We start from the raw sequence: 20,072 nt of genomic DNA, 5'->3' as shown, positions 1-20,072 counted from the left end.
GTCATCCAATGCACTGAAAGGTTGCCAGTTCAATTCCTGGTCAGGGCGCATACCCAGGTTGCTCGTTCAATCCCCAACTGGGGCAAATAGGGGAGGCAACTAATCAATGTTTCCCTCTCATATCAACATTTATCTTGTTCCCTCTCCCTCTCCCTTTCTCTCGCTGTAAAAAAAAAATAAATCAATAAAAACGTATTTTTAAAACAAGTACATAAATCACCATGATTGCAGGGTAGATAAGTGCCATCAGAAAGGTTTCATGGTAACAGTGGTATTTGCATCACAAGGTGGCTTTGTTGACAGAATGGGGGACAAAAAAGAGGACATTTCAGCAGAGTAAAAAATAAAGGTACAGAGACAGAAAAACACAAAAAGTGTTTTAAAAGACATGGACTCTTAAGTCAGACAGGTCTTGAACAGATTTGTAGCTGTGTGATCCCCACCAAATTCCTTAACCACTGGTTTCCTCATCTATAAAATGGCATCCAGTCCCTATCTCGTAAAGCAACTGTGAGACTTAACTAATGAATGCAAAGTGGTAAAAACTGTGTAATGAATAAGTGCACTGTTCAATTTAAAAGAAGAACACAGAAGGTAATAAGGTTAAAAAGACAGGCAGTGGCCAGAACATGGAAGGGTTTAAATGAAAATATAGAAACAAACTAAGAACTTGATGCCACAGACTTTGGAGTAGCTACAGAAGATTTTAGGCAGATTTAGCATGGTCAGATCACAACTTGCAGCATATGGGACTGACTGAAAATGAGGAGCCAATGAAAGAAAGGAATTGGATTTAAACTGACCAATAATAGCATATGTTCAAAATTTTAAAGCAATTTCATTCTAAGAGATTATAAATGATTCAATCATCAATCAATCAATAAATCTCTCATTACTTAGGCCACAAATCTAAAATTCAACCATATTCTTTGGTACAGGTCTTTTAGGTAGCAGTATGGAATAAACCCTACAGCTACCTAGTGCCAGGAGTACTAGTCTACGTTACCTTATGTACACTAAAAATACAGTAGAGATGTTAACACATCAGTGTCTTCACACCATTTTCACAAAGAAGCAGGCTTTTTATTTTAAGAGCCCGAATGCAATTATCTATCCTATTCTGATTTTTAATGGTAAAACAGACTGTGCTGATTGCATTATCCTCCACAAGATGGCACACTATTTTTGTAGTTAAATTCATTTTTCCTGTTTGAAACAGTACAGAATACATACACTATGGCACTAACACAGCATGAGCCCAATATTAGATAAAATTCTTGTGTCAAACAAAAGAAGTATGAGAAGTGTTAACAGGCTAGTGAAGGAGGTTATCTTAATTCTTAGTTTAATATAGACACTGAGAGGGGGGAAAAATAAAGTGGAAAATGCAGTTTTAAGAAATGCAAATTATATTTAAGATAAAAATGAAACACTGTCAGAATATTTAATTTAAAAGTTTAATCCTTTTAAAAATGCAATTAGGATGGACATGAGAATATTTGAATAGAGCAATAAAAAAGAAGGGGAAAGATGTTTTATAAGCTTCAGCCATTTCCTTGAACTCACAGGACCCAGCAGATTATCAACTGTATTCATCCACCTCCCCTTTTAAAACAAAGTTATGATTTAAAAACTATCTAGATGACACTGATCTTTTTAGCGAATTCAACACAGTTATTTTCCCAGCTAAAAGGTTGTATTTTCTATCTATGACAGTAAACATTGTATTCTTAATTAGGCTATATTTCAGAACTCCTTTGTGATAATAGTATATATGCAGCTACAGATCTATAGCCTTATGAATATATTTGTAATTCACAACAAAAACCCATGTTCACCTACTTCCTTCAAAGGTTTCTTTAAGGAACATTAGGAAAACCAATTATGTGGCCCTGTGTTTAAAAAAATGGCACTTGTATAGAATTAATATAGAATAGTCAAAAGTGCAGCTTTCCATAGAAGGGCTCTTCCAAATGACAAGAATCACCCCCTCAAACTTCTTTTGTAGCTATCAAATACTGGGGTTTTGCCTGGGTCTTACTATCTATTCTGATTGAGAGAGGGAAAAAGGCAGGCATTATAGGTTCTCAAAATTTAGTGCAAGTTACATAACAAAGAAACTTTCTGGTAGAATGAACATTTAAATTTTCATCTGTACAGACTTGAACCCTGAAACAAAATAGACATGCCTTTTCTCTCTTTTTATTCACCTAATTTCCTCAGAGTTGAAACCCAATTCAGAGTTTAAGCATCTAATAAGTGGAGAGGTACAGGTACAGAGATTATAATAAATGAAACTGACATATACATCCAGTAGTACAAAATACTAGATTCCTTCTCTACCATGGTATAAATGATAGAATTCACTTAGGAAGAAAGGAAGGTTTGAAAATTAAATAGTAACATTTATGTCATTATGTGCTTTTTTATTTTTTTTTCTTCATCATCATGTACTTTTTAAAATGGTAACTCTAGTCCTAGAGCTGCAGCAAAATGGGGAAAAAAACTATATACTAAAAAAGAAATAAAATTTAGGTATTATTAAGTATTTAATATTTAAGAAAACAAGATATATGAAATGCTGTGAAGCCACTTTAAAAAGATGAACTTTACGAAGTTTTACTCTAGTGAAGGTGTTCTTAATTTTTTGAGTCAAAAGTCCCTTTGATGATCAGAATTCATGGATTCTCTTCCCATAAAAATATACAAACAAAATTTGTATATAACTTCAACAGATTAAGAGCCTTCATTCTGGAAACCTTCGGAATGCATACTTAAAATAACAACTGGGCTTCTCTACACTCTATTTTACTCCTTAGGTACCAACTTCATAAAGATGAAACTTCCAGGTTCTTCAAATTCTACTTGGGAAAATCATTCTTCATTACTAACTCTACCTACACATTATCAACAAAATTACTAAATGGGGTTTAATATTTTTTTCTAAAAATCTTAAAAGTATTATGGCTTCCCTTACTTTCTAAAATTAGACAACATATATAAAAGATGAGACAAATATACCAAAATAATACTGGGTGAGTTATTCTCACCCCCCCCCCCCCAAAAAACTGCTTTTCAAGTTATTTTAAATTGTTTTTCAAAATTTTTAGTTATTTAAAAATATTTCCACCGTGAGATTCTGTCAAAAACCACAGGACTAATTAGTATATTCTGCATATTAATATGCTGCATACAAATTACATAAATAACACATACTTTACATATAAAGTACATTATTTCTTATAATTCTCAGTATAGCTTAATTTATTATTCCTATTTTTATCAAAATTATTAGAACTCATTCAAGATCAAACAAAAAGTCAGTGGTGAAGTCAGGAGGATTAAAACCCAGATATGTCACACACACACACACACACACACACACACACACACACACACACACACACACACACGCCTTTCCTACAAACTCAATCCCCAAACACTATATTTGGTTGTTAAACAAGTAAGACTGGAATAGAAAAGGTTCTTTTAAATATTTACAAAAATACAATCATTTTGAAGATGATTAAGATCAACCTGATTAAGCCCTGGCCGGCTTGGCTCAGTGGATAGAGCGTCAGCCTATGGACTGAAGGGTGCCTCGGTTGCAGGCTAGATCCCTGGTCCTGGTGCGGGAGACAACCAACTGACGTGTTCTGTGTGTCTTTCCCTCTCCCTTTCACCCTCCCTAAAAATCAATGGAAAATATCCTTACGTGAGGATTAACAAAAAAGAAAACACTAAAATACTAATAGGATACAGAATGGTGACAGAAAAGAATATAGACAGCAATGGTTAGCTGAAGGAAAAGACTGGGAATGACAAGATATAAAAGTTACTGGATTTTTCAATAGCATTATTTTTTACTTTTGTTTTTTCTTGATCATAACAGATTCCTGGATTACCCAGACTCAGAACCAGACACCTGTTTAAACTTAACCTAAACCATAATTGCAGTCTTGTGAAAGTTCAAAAATCTTTCTCTGACCTGTCCTAGGGCATCTTTCCTTACATTTCTCTCTGCTTCCATACAACTGAATTCTCAGAAACTGCACTCCTGCCCCACCTCACGCTAGACCCCAAACCTAATTGCACCACCAGTTCCTCCTCCTCAATCCACCAAACACCCCCTGCCGCCCCCGACACACACACACTCCCAACTCAATTTTATTAGAGAAAACTTTTAAGATTTTGGTGACAGAAGACTCATGTTACAAAGTGTGCATTCTGCCATTTGCTGGCTCCACTACCATTTAGCTCTACGTTTTTCCTTGTCCCCTTTCTCTGGTCTTAAAAGTTCTCATTGCACTGCAAAGAATAGTTCCTTCTATAATCAGTTCTCCTAGGCATTTTAGGCTGTACCCCATGCACCTTCACAAATAATAATTCCTTTCTAAAAGGAATGCTGGTGAATAAAATTTTCTACAACTGCATTTTAAAGTAGAACATTTTAAACCACTAGGTAACTACCACGCAGACATAACAAAGGCATTATAAGTTCCATTATATTTTCAAAAGAGTGTGAAAAAAATCTACTGGAGATAATCTAAACACAAATTTTCATCAAGTATTTAATTGTTCTAGATTAAAAAACATTTGTACATAAATCTGATTCTTTAAGAAATAAGCACACGTATATTTACTGGACTCTCGGGTAGAAAAAAGATGCGTAGATGCCTAAGATTCTACAACTGAGTCAAACCTATTTCTGTGGGAAGAAGAAGAGGGGCCAAGATCAGGAAAAAAACTCCCTAGGCCTTGAAATGAACCTTTTCCAAAGAGACCTAATAATACTGCTAAACAAGTTCACAGGTTACTATATGAATTTAGCAGTTAATTTTAAATAAAATACGTTTTCTCATCTTGTTATTTACAAAATATTTGTGAATATAAATATAAATTAATGTCTAGATTATCTGCATTGAAATAATTTTTACTCTTAATTATTTTATGTCAACAAAAATAACTTATTTATTCCTAAAGTACTATGAGTGAATGAATATTGGCACTGTATGTAGTAAAGAGTTCTAAAATCAGATAATAAAGTCAAATTAAACTAAATTTTTGGTATTATTTGCTTTTAAATTATACTAAATTTTTGGTATTATTTGCTTTTCAATATGGTAATTTGAAACTTATGATAATTTTAGCATTAAACTCTAAATATAATGGTATTTAAGCTGTCCTAGCCTATAGTAACCTAAGAAAAAATTTCCATACCAAATTATAGAAAATTTAAGAGGAAGCAAAAAAGAATAAAGTAAATGATTCATAGGCTTGTGAACAGTGTTTGGCAATTGATGGATCCAACAATACTTAATTAGTCCAACAAGACTAATTTGATAGTCTCTCCCTCTAAAATATATCTTAAGTGTCTCCTTCATTACTATAATTCCCAGAGTATGACATTAAATTATAAATGCACTGAAAATCCAGAAATACATCAAAGTTTACTATGAAAATCAAATACAAATACACGCCCCCACCCCACCCCCCCATCCCCCCTGCCACACACACAGCTATAAAAGGCTACACATGACATTTCTTTTAGGTTATTTAATTTCATTTGTTCAGCAGCCTCTCCTCTCATGGGTTACTACCTAGTTTAGATTATACCTGTGGCTAATGCCTATTTTCTTTGCTCCTTGGTATGGGTATTCACATTTAACCTTTGGAATGAAGGGAAAGTAAATTCATGTTTACCTGATATTTAAAAATGCATGAATTTATTTTAAAATTTGCTTTCCACTGCAAGTATCCCTCACCTGTTTGAACATCAATAACCATCTGATGGCCTCCTCTCATTCCTGGTCGGTTATCTTCTCCATCACCTGAGGTAGAAATAATATTTCCTTTTAAAGGAAAAACAAAGAACAACCACAAACCCAAAGTAACTTTATTCATAAGCATGTAATGACTAGTGAAAATAACACAAACTTATTCTTTTAATAGTAAGTAAAAAAGATTCAAAAGAAATAATATGACACATAGGTATGTTTATAATAATTATCTTGCTCTTTTTTCCAATTGCTTTCAGGCTATTATTGCAATTGGAAGCTATTTCCAATGTATTTATGACCAATGTCATAAGTCAGCAATAATATAGGGTATTCCACAAAAACCTCAGACAAGAAAACTCTAAACTCTGAAGTGACAAAGTGAAGTGGGAAACAATTACAGAATTACTAGTAGATATCAGGTCTATTATCCCGGCACAGCTTATAAACAGAATAAGCAGTTTTAAAGTTCACAAAGCTACTGAAAATTAAGATTTTTATCAAGTTTTATACTCTTGATAATTTTCTTATTTTGTTAACTTTGTGCCAGTATTTCAGAAAATAGTTCCACATAAAAGACCACCAATTTTATATGAGCACTGACTGAGAATACTAAGATTTGCTTTTCTTTTATTGTTATTTCCATTACAAAGCTTAATAAGTATGTTTAAATATAATCAGTGAAACTTTTAAACTTCTGTAGGAGAAAACCAGTGCTAAACTTATATCTAATCTTACTTTATGCAAAATTTTATATAAATGAAGACATAACTTCATTGCAATGGTTCAATAGGTTACAGGATTCTAATATCTTACTTGATATATAAACCAGGGAACACAAAGTTTTCTTTATACTCTCATATTAATGGAAATATATACTACTTTGGCTAATAACTTTCCTTGTATTAGCTTTTGCCTATGTAAAATAGGAAACATGCAATTTTTTTACTAATTTCACAGGGAGAGTATGAAAAAGACTAAAATATCATTTGCAACAGCATGGATGGACCTAGAGAGCATTATGCTAAGCGAAATTAGCCAGTCAGAGAAAGATAAATATCACATGACCTCACTCATTTGTGGAATATAATGAAGAACATAAACTGACGAACAAAAACAGATCCAGAGACAGAGAAGCATTGATAAGACTGTCAAACCTCAGAGGGAAGGTAGGGGAGGGTGGGGGTAAGGGCATGAGTGGGAGGATGGGGGGCAAAAAAGGGATAAGGACACATATGTAATACCTTAATCAATAAAGAAAATTTTAAAAAAAGAATGTTGCCAAAGAAGGAGACATATATGTAATACTTCAAACAAAAAATTAAAAAATAATAAAAACAATTAAAGAAGAATTAAGTAAATTTTAAAAAGTGCATTTCTCTGTTTTTCTTATAGTTATAGCTGAACATATACCTAAGTGGCCAATGCAATGTAATATTAGTGGAAATTAATTACTGGAGAATTCTAAAGAAAGGGGTGCTTCTCTCCATTCTGCTACTTGTAATGTAGATACAATGGCACAGCTGTGAGAATAAATATTTCACCTTAGTGAGGACAAAGGGGAAATGTGGAAGTAGTTGTATTGTCTTAATTTACCACCTTTTGGGTATTTTTTTTACATGAGACAGAATTAAAATTCTACGTTGTTTAACCTTTTATTTCAGTGTATGGAAAGACAAAATGAATTCTAACTTACACTGACGAAAGAATAAAAATAAATAAAATGTCAGTTCTTATATAAAGAATAAAATGCAAAACTGAAGTTTTTCATTACTATGATACTCAAGAGCTAATCATTCAAAAGTTCTCTGCAAATTCTTTCTCCTTTCTAATAGTTAGGTTTAGATTTTGCAGCTCATTATCATTGAAGTTTTGTCCTTTTCTTTTTTCACCCAGTCAGTAATGCCACTTGATAGAACAGATTAAGAAAACATTGAAATAAATTTATTGTATGTTTGTACTTTATATATTTAATACATTAGTTTTCAAATACACAATTATGTTTGCTGTAACATCTGCTTCTTTGAATAAAATTACCTCATATACAACTGATAAAAATAGGAGAACTAATACTCCTATAATGCAGAAATTATGGGTGCTCATAGCAATTTTCTCCAGTATATTAATGTTTAACACTATCAGAAGAAAGTTTTCTCATAGTTAAAGAGAAGACCTTAGCAATCAATAAATGATGATCATAGGAAAAAGCTGAATATCTATGGAACTGCCTTCCTTCTTTTTTAAAAAATATATTTTTATTGATTTCAAATAAGGGAGAAGGAGAGATAGAAGCATCAAAGATGAGAGAGAATCACTGATTGGCTGCCTCCTGCACACTCCCTACTGGGGGTCGAGCCTCCAACCCAGGCATGTGCCCTGACCAGGAATCAAATCATGACCTCCTGGTTCATAGTTGACACTCAACCATTGAGCAACATCAACCAGACACAACTGCCTTCCTTTAATGCAAGTAGTTGCATTAGAGAATTGCTACACTTTCTACTATATTAACCATCTGGCAGAGTAATGAGTGCAGATGGGGTGACTTCCTCCACCTGAAAAAATAGGTTAATGCAGAAGACTACACCCTGAATCAGATTTCAAGTTTTGATTAAAACAGTCTTTATTAAAAACAAATGCTTTCTAGGTTCTACAGTTATAAGGAGAAAGCATGAGCCCCAGGATTTAAGGCTCCAAACTCATTTTGATGCTCAATGTAAGTGCCTGCAAAGATTTAACTATATTAATATTATTTATTTTTATTAGGATTACTACTCTCATTTTTATTAGTATCTGGTTATAAAGTTCCATAGATCTAGAATGGTATGACCCATTTCTATTTTTCTCATAAGCCCTATTAGCTTTAGTGAAAACTGCCCAATCTTCTGTGATAGCAGTAAAACAAAAAGATTTAACCCGAAACCTTTTGGCTCAGTGGATAGAGGGTCGGCCTGCAGACTGAAGGGTCCCAGGTTCGATTCCGGTCAAGGGCATGTGCCGGGGTCCAGCCCCAGCGGGTCCAGGGGTCCCCAAAGGTGTGGACGGAGTCAGCGAAGAAGGAATGACACGGAGACAGCGTTCAGTTGATCAGCAGCCTAGCCAGGATCTCCAGAAAGGTTCTGCTTCGGATCTCCAGCGAGGTTCTGTAGCCATGTTTCCTCGCTAGGTTCTCCAGCCAGGTTCTGTCTGAGATCTCCAGCCAGGTTCAGTCACCAGGTTCTAGTCAGGCTCTCTTGCCAACCTCTGCAGTCAGGTTCAGTCCAGGATCCCTTGCCATGTTCTCTCCAGCGAAGCTCCTCCATCTCCTGGTTCCCTGTAGGTTCTGTCTCTCTTGGTCCTGTCTTCTGAGTTCTGACTTCTAAGTTCTGTTCTAAGTTCTGTCTTCTTGGCTCTCTTCTTAAGTTCTGTCTCTCTCTGTCTTGTTACATCTGTATTTATACCAGTTGATTCAATCCTATCAATCTCTATTACAAAGGTTAGGGCGTTTCTTATCTCCATTCCAGGGAGTAAAGATTATGCAGCTTAAGCATGATTGTTTGTAGTTAAAGTGATTAATTACCCGCCTGGCACTTAGTTAAGGGGTTTTATTCCCTCCCTAACTTCAGGGGAAAATCCCTACCTGGGGAAACAACCTTTCTCGGAGAGGTGACCTTGGTTAAAACACAGCGCCAAGAAGGTGAGCAAACATATTAAGAACAGTATGCCATATATGCCAGGTCCCTTGACAGCAAGGATGGACCGGCTCCCGGCAGGCATGTACCTGGGTTGCGGGCATATCCCCAGTAGGAGAGGTGCAGGAGGCAGCTGATCGATGTTTCTCTCTCATCAATGTTTCTAACTCTCTATCTCTCTCCCTTCCTCTCTGTAAAAAATCAATAAAATATATTAAAAAAAAAAAGATTTAAAAGAAAAATTTAATATAATAAACTAAGTCTGCCACCTACTTAAGGAACCTACATCTTCTTTTATTATTTTTATTTTATTATTTTTTAAATTAATTTCTTTTTTTATTGTTTAAAGTATTACATATATTTCCTTCCCCCCCCCCCTCCCTGGCCACTCCCACCCCCCAGGACAAGCCCCTACCGTCTTCTTTTAAACCCTGCTTTTCATTAACAGAGCACTTTGAAACTTGAGCTACCTAGGGAAAAAATGAAATCAAGACATTACAGCAAAAGCACCCACACCTAGAAGATAGGGCTAACCTTTGGTGCTTTTTGGAATGATCTGACTCCATCGTGGCTTATATTCCTGTTGACTGATGTACTGATTGAACAATCCATCTGCAATAGCAAAGAATGAGAGAGAATTACAACTTAACCAGCTTACACTTTTTATTACAGCAAAAAAGGCAAAAATGTAGAAGCCTACATTAAGGGAAATTGTTAATATATCATTATTAGCACATTTTCATAAAATATATCACTGCAGTTTTCATGCTACCTCAAATATAAAAAGTATTGGTTGAGCCCTAACCGGTTTGGCTCAGTGGATAGAGCGTCAGCCTGTGGACTGAAAGGTCCCAGGTTCAATTCCATTCAAGGGCATGTATCTTGGTTGCGGGCAAATCCTCAGTAGGGAGTGTGCAGGAGGCAGCTGATCGATGTTTCTCTTTCATCGATGTTTCTAACTCTCTATCCCTCTCCCTTCCTCTCTGTAAAAAAATCAATAAAATATATATATTTTTTAAAAAGTATTGGTTGACAAAATCATGTAAAGAAATTGTCTGGAAGGCAGTTCATATTAAACTTCTATCCTTTCCCATTTTGTCACTACTATACAAGAAAACTAGAGAAGAAAATGGAAGCTCCACCTACTTTGGTTTAGGCCCTATATCTTCAGGAGAAAAACAAAACAAAACACTATTCCGCTGAAGTGAAAATTCCATTTGTATAGTTTTCTTTGAGTATAAAACTACATAGAGATCAAAGTATCAGTAATAGTTATTAATATGTTTATTGAACACTTAATAAAATTAGAAGTCATGCTATCTTACACACCTGATTTAATTCTAAAAACAACCTTATGAACAAGGCGTTATCATCTCCATTTTACAGATGGGGAAATGGAGAAATTAAGAAATTTAACCAAAAGCACATCTTCTAACCTAGATCACATATGAACAAATTCTTAATTTACTTCTTAAGAGAAATTGTTATACTAGTTACTGTAATGGTCATGGAGATTGAACTCCCCACATAAATATATCCTGCCCCAAATAATTATCAATCCCTAATCCCATGCCTCTCAACAAAGATTAAGAAAGATATGAAACACAATACTGGCAGTGAACCATGAGGATTTTTTGAGGGGACTTCTAGGAAATGTTCCCTACTTCTACACAGACGTACAGAGAAGAAAAATCTACTTTTATCCTTCTAAAAATTTTCATATCTGCATGCAATGTACACAATTTCTACAGCCGATCTGTAGAGGTATGAAAATGAAGTCAGTTCTATGATGATAATAAAGCAGACAGAGATAAAGAAACTGGATCACTGAATCAAACAACCATGAAACTACCTATGGACTTCTTGTTATGTGATATAATAACAGTTCCTTACTTTTTAAACTATGATTTTCATTTACAGGAGCCCAAATAGGTTATAATTTATAAAGTTACCTTTACGATAAATTCTTTCATTTGACTCTGATTTCAATCTGAATAAAGATTTTCCCTTTTGCTTAGTCACTGAGAGCAAATACTTTCCCAAAGAACTTACAAGTAAAACTGTCTGTTCTCCATGATTTGTATACTTGCTAGGGACTGTGTAATATACAGAAATCTCCCTAATCTCTTTTTCTGGCTAATCATGAAGCTGAATTATAACCACACCATTACACTTTCAAGTCTTTCCAGATGGCTTTAATGGAAACTTCCATATATATATACACTCAATTTTTTCTTTTTCTTTGCCTTTTGGACTTTTCAAAATTCCTTAAAAAAGAAAGTTCTAATATTCTTTCTTTCTTTTAAAATTAGTACTCATAAATTAGCATTTATATTTTGTCAAAGTAAGAGGAACAAGTAGATTCACAATTTATTTTAGTGAGAAAATTTCTATAATATAATTTACTCCCCGTAGGCTTTTCTGATAATTCTTGCCCCATTGAGCCTATTTTAACCAAGTCTCTTCCCTTATTACCAGAGCTGGATATCCTTTTTTCAGATAAAATGTTGTGGAACTCTTAATAATAGTAAAGATAAGATTATAGTAAAAATATTAATTGTAAATTTAAAATTATATGGAAATAAAACAGTAATTAAATTTTTTTCAGTTTTGAGAAAGGCACATAAAAGTTAAATACTCTTTCATCCAGGAAGGAGGACTGGATGAAAGATGTGAAGGGATTAGCCAAAGAACATATATGCATAACCCATGGACATAGACAATAGTACACAGACAATAGTGTGATGATGGCCGGGGGTGGAGGGGTGGGGGTGAGGGAGAGGTTGGGTGGAAGAGGACAGAGTAGGGAAAAATGGGAACATCTGTAATAGGGTCAACAATAAAAAAAAAATTTAAATACTCCTTTTAAACAGAGAAAATAAAATTATTCAATAAAGACAATGATTTTAAAATATACACTAATTCTATAATAATAGCTAATGAAGAGGAGAGAGAAAAAGTAAAAGATGGGAATATATAGAAAATATATAGTAGAAAAACTGAGGGAGATAAGCAAATTGCACACATGAAAAATACAAAGCAGCCAAAACCGGTTTGGCTCAGTGGATAGAGCGTCGGCCTGCTGACTGAAAGGTCCCAGGTTCGATTCCGGTCAAGGGAATGTACCTGGGTTGCAGGCACATCCCCAGTAGGAGATGTGCAGGAGGCAGCTGATCGATGTTTCTCTCTCATCGATGTTTCTAACTCTCTATCTCTCTCCCTTCCTCTCTGTAAAAAATCAATAAAATATATTTAAAAAAAAAAAAGAAAAAAGAAAAATACAAAGCAAAAAATAAAGAAATGTATAAAAGTAATAAATTTCACATTATTTAAAAGTAACCAATTACCATATTACTTATCTCCCATAATAGTTACACAACTTTAAATAAGTCAATTAAGTTCTTTATCTGAAAAAAAATGGTGTTTAAGAGTTGGATAGAGCCAGAAGTTCCTTCCAAATGCAAGCATTTTAGAACTTTACCATAGTTAGAACCAATATACACTGAGTGGCCAGATTATTATGACCGGCCAGATTATTATGACCACCCCATCAGTACTTCGCTGGGCCACCTTTTGCCTTCAATACTGTGGCGATTCTTCTTGGCATTGACTCCACGAGATGTTGAAAAGTGATGAGAGGAATCTGACACCATGCCTGATGAATAGCACTGTCCAGTTCTGTGAGGTTTGATGGTTGTGGAACCAGCTGCCTGATGGCTCTTTTAACTTCGTCCCACAAATGCTCAATTGGATTGAGATCTGGTGATTGTGGGGGCCACCTAAGCAAGGTAAAGTCTCCCTCATGTTCTTGAAGCCACTCCTGCACAATACGAGCACCATGGCATGGCGCATTGTCTTGTTGGAAGAAGCCGTCTCCATTGGGATACACCATCAGCATGATAGGATGAACTTGATCAGCAACGATACTTAGGTATGTTGTGCTATTCAGACGTTTGTAATGATCTGGCCCTCTAGTAACTTCAGCGCAAAATTATAGCTAATTTGCCTACAAATGTCAGGTGATCATAATAATCTGGCCACTCAGTGTATTTATTGAAACTCTGTGTGTCTGGCTGGTTCTACCTTATGTTAATCTTAGGAGAGTCTCTATCTCCTTTTTTCCCCTTATGCCTTCTATAACTACTCTGAGAGAGAAATCACAATCCCACTGGGGAAAATTCTGCGAATTCTCCAAAAGGACTGACCACAGAAACAGCTCTCATCAGATGAAGGGCCCCATCTCCAATCTTAGGTCATTCTGAACACTGCAGGTAAAATTCATTTTCAATTCTATAATTGCTTTTTCAAACAATCTTAGCCTCACTCTTAATGACCTGAAGAGCTTACAAATACTCTACCCATCAAGACCTTCATTCTATTTTTCTCCTATCAAAGACAACTGTCCTAAGAAAATACTGTCAGTAATTTTCAAAGTAAAAACAAGCAAACTCTCAAACATTATATAACTTCTATAAAATAATTTTTTAAATATACACACAACTCACAGATGGCAAAAATTCAACACTGACATACATCAAAAAGTTAAAAGTGATTTTGTTTGACAAGATTAGGGTGATTTTTAACTTGGGGGTTTCTTCTTTGTACTTTTATGTTGCCCCAATTTTTTGTATCAAACACTATAATTACCAGAAGGAAAGCCACAAAACAACCAGATATATGGAACTATTTTCTGAACCTTAGGAAAACTTTGTAACATAGTTATTACCAATATTAGTCATTTCACATATTTTGTTACCCCTGAAATGCCTATTCTTGCCAGCTCACTAGACACAGCTGTTTCTATAAGCATTACTTTGTACACTGACATGAGCTTTGTTTATTGTTTGTTTTAATCCTCACCAAAAGGTATGTTTTTATTGAGTTTTTAGAGAGGGAGGGAGAGGAAGACAGGCAGAGAGAGAGAGAGAAAGAGAGAGAGAGAGAGAGAGAGAGAGAGAGAGAGAGAGAGAGAGAGACATCAATTGGTTGCTTCTGGTACACAGCCCGACAGGGGATTAAACTCACAACCTAGTTACGTGCCCTGACCAGGAATGGAACCCGAAACCTTTTGGTACATGGGACGACACTCCAACCAAGCCACAGGGCCAGGGGACATTAGCTTGTTTAAACAAGGATAAAGTATATGCTCAAATATGCCCAAAGGATTTACAATCAGGATTGCAGAAGATATTACTTTTAAAATTTATAGTATTAAGTACCCCAAACAGAAAACATTAGAAATTATGATCTTACTCTAAGTCAATAAAATTAATCTTCTTCTGAATAATGATAGTTAATAGTGTATAACCAGAAATACTCAGTATATCAAATGCTTAGAACAGAAAAAAAGGTAGGGGGTGGGAAAGTTTCCTAGCCACATGGTTGTCATTTCCTCTAAGTCATCTTAATGTTACTAAGTTCTCCTTTCAATAAAGCACATTCCTAGTACATAATGGCACCCTGACAAGTCTACCAGTCCACACAAAATATAGTGGGGCCTGAATTACAAGTGTCCTGACTAACGAGTTTTTTGAGATACCAGCTGTCTCTCTGCCGATTTTTTGCATTGAGTTGACAGAGTAATTTGAATTAACGAGCTCCTTATCGGAAGGAATTAAACTCGTAAGTCAAGGCCCCACTGTAGTCACCCAAACATTTAAAAATATTGTTTTGAAAACTTTTTAATTTGCCTCCCTCTTTCCCTAACAAATCCCTTTTGTCTTCACTAGTCTAAAGTCACACAATTTTCTTTGCTATCTCTTACTCTTCTGTGTAGACGATTAGAAAACTTGAAGAAAATTATGTAGATACTAGAGGCCCAGTGCACAAAAATTCGTGCACTTGGGGGGGGGCAGGGCGGGGGTGTGTGTGTCTCAGCCTGCGCCCTCTTGCAGTCCGGGAGCCCTTGAGGGATGTTCACCTACCGGCTTAGGCCCACTTCCCGGGGGATCGGGCCTAAGCTGGCAGTCAGACATCCCTCTGGCAGCCCGGGAGCCCTTGAGGATGTCCAACTAATGGCTTAGGCCTGGTCCTCTGCGCTGGCCAGCCATGAGCTGGCTGCTGGCTGAGTGGCACTCCCCCTGTGAAAGCACACTGACCACCAGGTGGTAGCTCCTGCATTGAGGGTCTGCCCCCTGATGGTCAGTGCATGTCATGGCAACCAGTCATTTCCGGTTGTTCCTCCCTTAGGGTCAACTTACATATTACCCTCTTATTATATAGGATGGCACTATCAAATCTGGAAATAACTTTTTAAAAGACCTTAAAAGAAGAAATTACTTTTATTGAAGTATCTACTGTGTGGAAGACACCACAAAGGTTTACTCATTTACTACTTAAAATAAACCTATGCAATGGCCATTAATTACTACAAAGATTAGAAAATCAAGGTTTAGAGAAGTTAAATAACATGCCCAACAACTCTAACGAAAACAGTATGAAGCCCCATTCCAAGGTCCAAAACCTTTTCAACTCTTCATAGACAGCATGTGAATATAGATAAACACATCCTATCTAATAAAAGAGAAAAATGGTAATTGGCGTACGACGATACCTTTTTCATTGGCTAATCCGGGCTATATGCAAATTAACTGCCAACTAAGATTGGCAGTTAACTGCCAACAAGATGGCGGTTAATTTGCATATGTAGGCACAATGCAGGGAGGTGAAAGGGAAAGCAGGAAGAAGCCCCCTGCCACTGACAGTGATCAGAAACCCAGGGGGGAGCTAAGAGCTGGGGGGAAGGGCAAAGGCGGCCCTGCCCCCCAGCCATGATCGGAGAATCAGGCGCCTTTGCCGCCCTGGCCAGTGATAGCAGGAAGTAGGGGTGGAGCCAGTGATGGGAGCTGGACACGGTCGAAGCTGGCAGTCCCAGGAACTAGGGGTCCCTTGCCTGGGCCTAAAGCGGAGGCCACGATCGCGGGGCCGCTGCAGCTGCAGGTCCCTGCTGCCCAGGCCAGACGCCTAGGCCAGAGGCGTTAGGCCTGGGCAGGGGCGGAGCCTGCAACCACGGGGAGCTGGGGGTCCCCTGCCCAGGCCTGACACCTCTGCCGGAGGCCTCAGGCCTGGTCAAGGGGCCGATCCGGTGATTGGTGATCAGAGGGTGATAAGGGTCAACTCCTCTGGCCGAGGCATCAGGCCTGGGTGGGGGGCGGAGCCGGGGATTGGGGGGATATGATGGTCCCCTTGCCCAGGCCTGAAGCCTGGGTCAGAGGCGTCAGGCTTGGGCGGAGGGTGGAGCAAGCGATCAGAGGGAGATGGGGGTCCCCTGCCCAGGCATGATTCCTGGGCCAGAGGCCTCAGGCCTGGGCGGGGGCCAGAGCCAGTGATCAGGGGGAGATGGGGGTCCCCTGTCCAAGCCTGACACCGCTGGCGGAGGCGTCAGGCCTGGGCAAGGGGCCGATCAGGCGATCGGAGGGTGATGGGGGTCTACGCCTCTGGCCGAGGCATCAGGCCTGGGCAAGGGGCAGAGCCAGCAATCGGAGGGGTCTGGGGGTCCCCTGCCCAGGCCTGATGCCTGGGCCAGAGGCATCAGGCCTGGGCTGGGGGCAGAACCAGTGATGGGGGGAAATGAGGGTCTCCTGCCCAGGCCTGACGCCAGAGGCCTGGGCAAGGGGCTGATCCTGTGATTGGAGGGTGATGGGGGTCAACGCCTGAGGGCTCCCAGTATGTGAGAGGGGGCAGGCTGGGCTGAGGGACACTCCCCGCCCCCCCTCCACACACACACACCCAGTGCACGAATTTCGTGCACCGGGCCCCTAGTATATATATAACAGACTAACACACATATAATAGACTAGTTTTTAAATTGAAATCTAACATAAAATACTCTAATAATAGACATGGTAAAATGAAAACACACACATAAGACTCTGGGGAAAAAACTCACCATACTAGATCATTCTACTACAATATTAAACAAATTCAATATAATAAAAGAATAATAAAACTAAAGAAGTTGAAATATATCACTTACAATTTAAAGGAAAAAATGCAATCTCTCTCTTAAGACACTGGCTACTGTGGCTAAAGTTTACTTTTTATGTTTTGATTCTTCTCTGGAACATTGGTTTGCCATTACTCCAGAATACTTACTAACTTAACAGAAGCATTCCTGTTAGTTGGAAGTGGTTATATATCAATGGCCAGTTTGTGAGCTAGCTGTTCTACCAAAAACAACAATAACAACAGCAAAAATGATTTCTTCTTTTGGAGAAATCATGGCTTCACATAAGACACAAAAGCAAGAAACAGCCCCGGCCTTGTGTGGCTCAGTTGACTGGAGCATTGTCCTGTGAACTGAGTGGTCACAGGTTTGGTTCCCAGTCAGGACACATAGCCATATTACGGTTCAATCCCTGGTTGATCAGGAGGGGTGCGAGAGGCAAAAATAAATGTTTCTCTCTCTCTCTCCCTTCCCTTTCCCTTCCTCTCTCTCTAAAATCAATTGGGGAAAAACCACGCACATAAATTATAGCCTCTCACATCTCTTTACATTACAAATAACCCACTCTATTATTACCTTTCTGACATTTTCATTTTATAATATTAAATCATCTAAACACTGAATAAAAGATAATAGAGATAAAAAAAGAATGCTGCACTTTTCAGAGAAACATGATAATGATGACTCTCATTTAAAGACATATTATTGCCCTTTGCCAGGGGAACGGGGTTATCAATAAATAGCCCTGATCAAATCTGGAGCAGCTTACATTTAGTCACTATTTCAATAAAATAACATACTTAAGAATCTTCTTTTGCATTTCAAAAAGAAAAGGAGTAATACAAATGTTTATTAAGGCTTTGGTAAATAATAAATCCGTTTCAAAACCATATGAGACATGCTAAAGAAACTTAATTTTTTAATAGAAAAAATTTAAGTTTTAGAAATCGAAGTCATAAGGTTGAAATTCTTTGAGGCAATCAATAAAAACGCTTCAAACATTAAAGCAGGGTAAAGATTTTTTTCAAAATACATTGCTTTCAGTACCTTGTTTTTTTTTTAAATATATTTTATTTATTTTCCACAGAGAGGAAGGGAGAGAGACAGAGAGTCAGAAACATCGATGAGAGAGAAACATCGATCAGCCGCCTCCTGCACACCCCCCAAGGGGGATGTGCCCGCAACCCAGGTACATGCGCCCGACCGGAATCGAACCTGGGACCCTTCAGTCCGCAGGCCGACGCTCTATCCACTGAGCCAAACCGGTCTCGGCCAGTACCTTGTTTTAATGTTCAAAAACTTCCTTTCACAATCTAAAAACAAATGAGAAGTTCACATGTCTATCCCAAATAATATTCCCTATATTTCTAATTCTTGAAAGGCCTTTTGTTTTGATATTCTATATAATTCAGCAAAAAAATTTAGGCTCTCTACTGAAACAATGACATTCTCATCTATAAAAATAACAAATGAAACAGTGTGGCATTTAAATGTGCCTGTGAACTATCTACATTTTAAAAATGCTATTTTTAAAGAGGAAGCCAGGCAGTTGCTAATATTTCTATATATTTTTGATAAAATCTAAAATAGGAAATCAGAAAAACAAAACTATAAAAAACAAATGGAAATATAACTTTGGAGAAAGCACACTAAGACCTAGTTGCTAACAATTTTCAAACTCTTTAAAGGCTCCCGTCCAAAACTACCTCATTTTCCCCTTATGATTATTATAAACTAGAGGCCCAGTGCACAAATTCATGCACCACTGGAGTCCCTTGGCCTGGCCTGTGGGATCGGGCTGAAACCAGTTCTCCGACATCCCCCAAGGGGTCCCAGATTGCAAGAGGGCACAGGCCAGGATGAGGCACCCTACTGGTGCGCAATCAGGGCAGAGGAAGGACGCGGGAGGTTGTCTAGCCGGAGAGGGACTGCAGGAGGGCTCCAGGGCATGTCCGGCTCCAATCGGCGGGACCCCAGCAGCAAGCTAACCTACTGGTCAGAGCGTCTGCCCCCTGTTGGTCAGTGCACATCACAGCAAGAGGTTGAGCAGCCTTAGCATGTCATTAGCATATTACGCTTTGATTGGTTGAATAGATGACCGGACACGTAACATATTTGGCTTTTATTATGTAGGATAAACACATTTCATATAGTCCAAACTAGTCACAAGCTGTTCTTATCTCCAATAGTGTACACTATCTTAAAAAGTACATGCCAAAATATGAAACTTAGGAAGGAAGCTTTTACCAAAAGAAGAAAATAATGTTCAAACCTCACCTAAGATCCCCCCCAAAAAGAGCAGAGATTATAGTACTGCTGCCTGATTTCTCATCAAAACACAAATTACATTTTTTAAAAATTAAAAATTCATTGATAGGTAAATAATGTGTAGAGCATAAAAACTTTTTTGATAATTCAAGAGTAATAATGGCTAGGTAAAAGATTTAAAAAAAATGTATTTCAGCAGTTTATTCAATTTCTGAAGAAAAATATGAATTAAGGCAGTAATAATAATAATGGGAATGTACTACTAATAATAATAATGGGAATGTACTAATAATAGTACAATAATAATGGGAAAACTGAACCTGTAAATCTAGGATAGTAAAGCATAGTAGTAAAAAGTATGGATTCAAATCTTAGTTCTGCCACTTGCTAGCTTACACTGTCTTAGGCAAA

The 20,072-nt window shown here is 37.4% G+C and overlaps 1 protein-coding gene across 7 annotated transcripts in view; it reads right to left on the bottom strand.

Moving 5' to 3' along the window:
* MKLN1 (muskelin 1) overlaps positions 1-20,072 on the bottom strand; it is a 330,333-nt gene that overhangs the window by 86,566 nt on the left and 223,695 nt on the right. For all 7 annotated transcript variants that reach the window (XR_009454700.1, XM_059711806.1, XM_059711807.1 and 4 more), the window contains 2 exons: positions 9,983-10,060; positions 5,766-5,831 (listed from right to left, as the gene is read on the bottom strand). Coding sequence is in view for 6 of the 7 variants with exons in the window: in XM_059711806.1 (XP_059567789.1) it covers positions 5,766-5,831; positions 9,983-10,060 (144 nt within the window). In the remaining variant the exon portion in view is untranslated. The remainder of the gene's footprint in view (positions 1-5,765; positions 5,832-9,982; positions 10,061-20,072) is intronic.

The sequence above is a fragment of the Myotis daubentonii genome, chromosome 10 (genome assembly GCF_963259705.1).
Source record: "Myotis daubentonii chromosome 10, mMyoDau2.1, whole genome shotgun sequence".
In the NCBI taxonomy this organism is placed as follows: Eukaryota; Metazoa; Chordata; class Mammalia; order Chiroptera; family Vespertilionidae; genus Myotis; species Myotis daubentonii.
The sequence above is the reverse complement of the archived record's forward strand: the minus strand, read 5'-3'. Positions and strand labels throughout refer to the sequence as shown.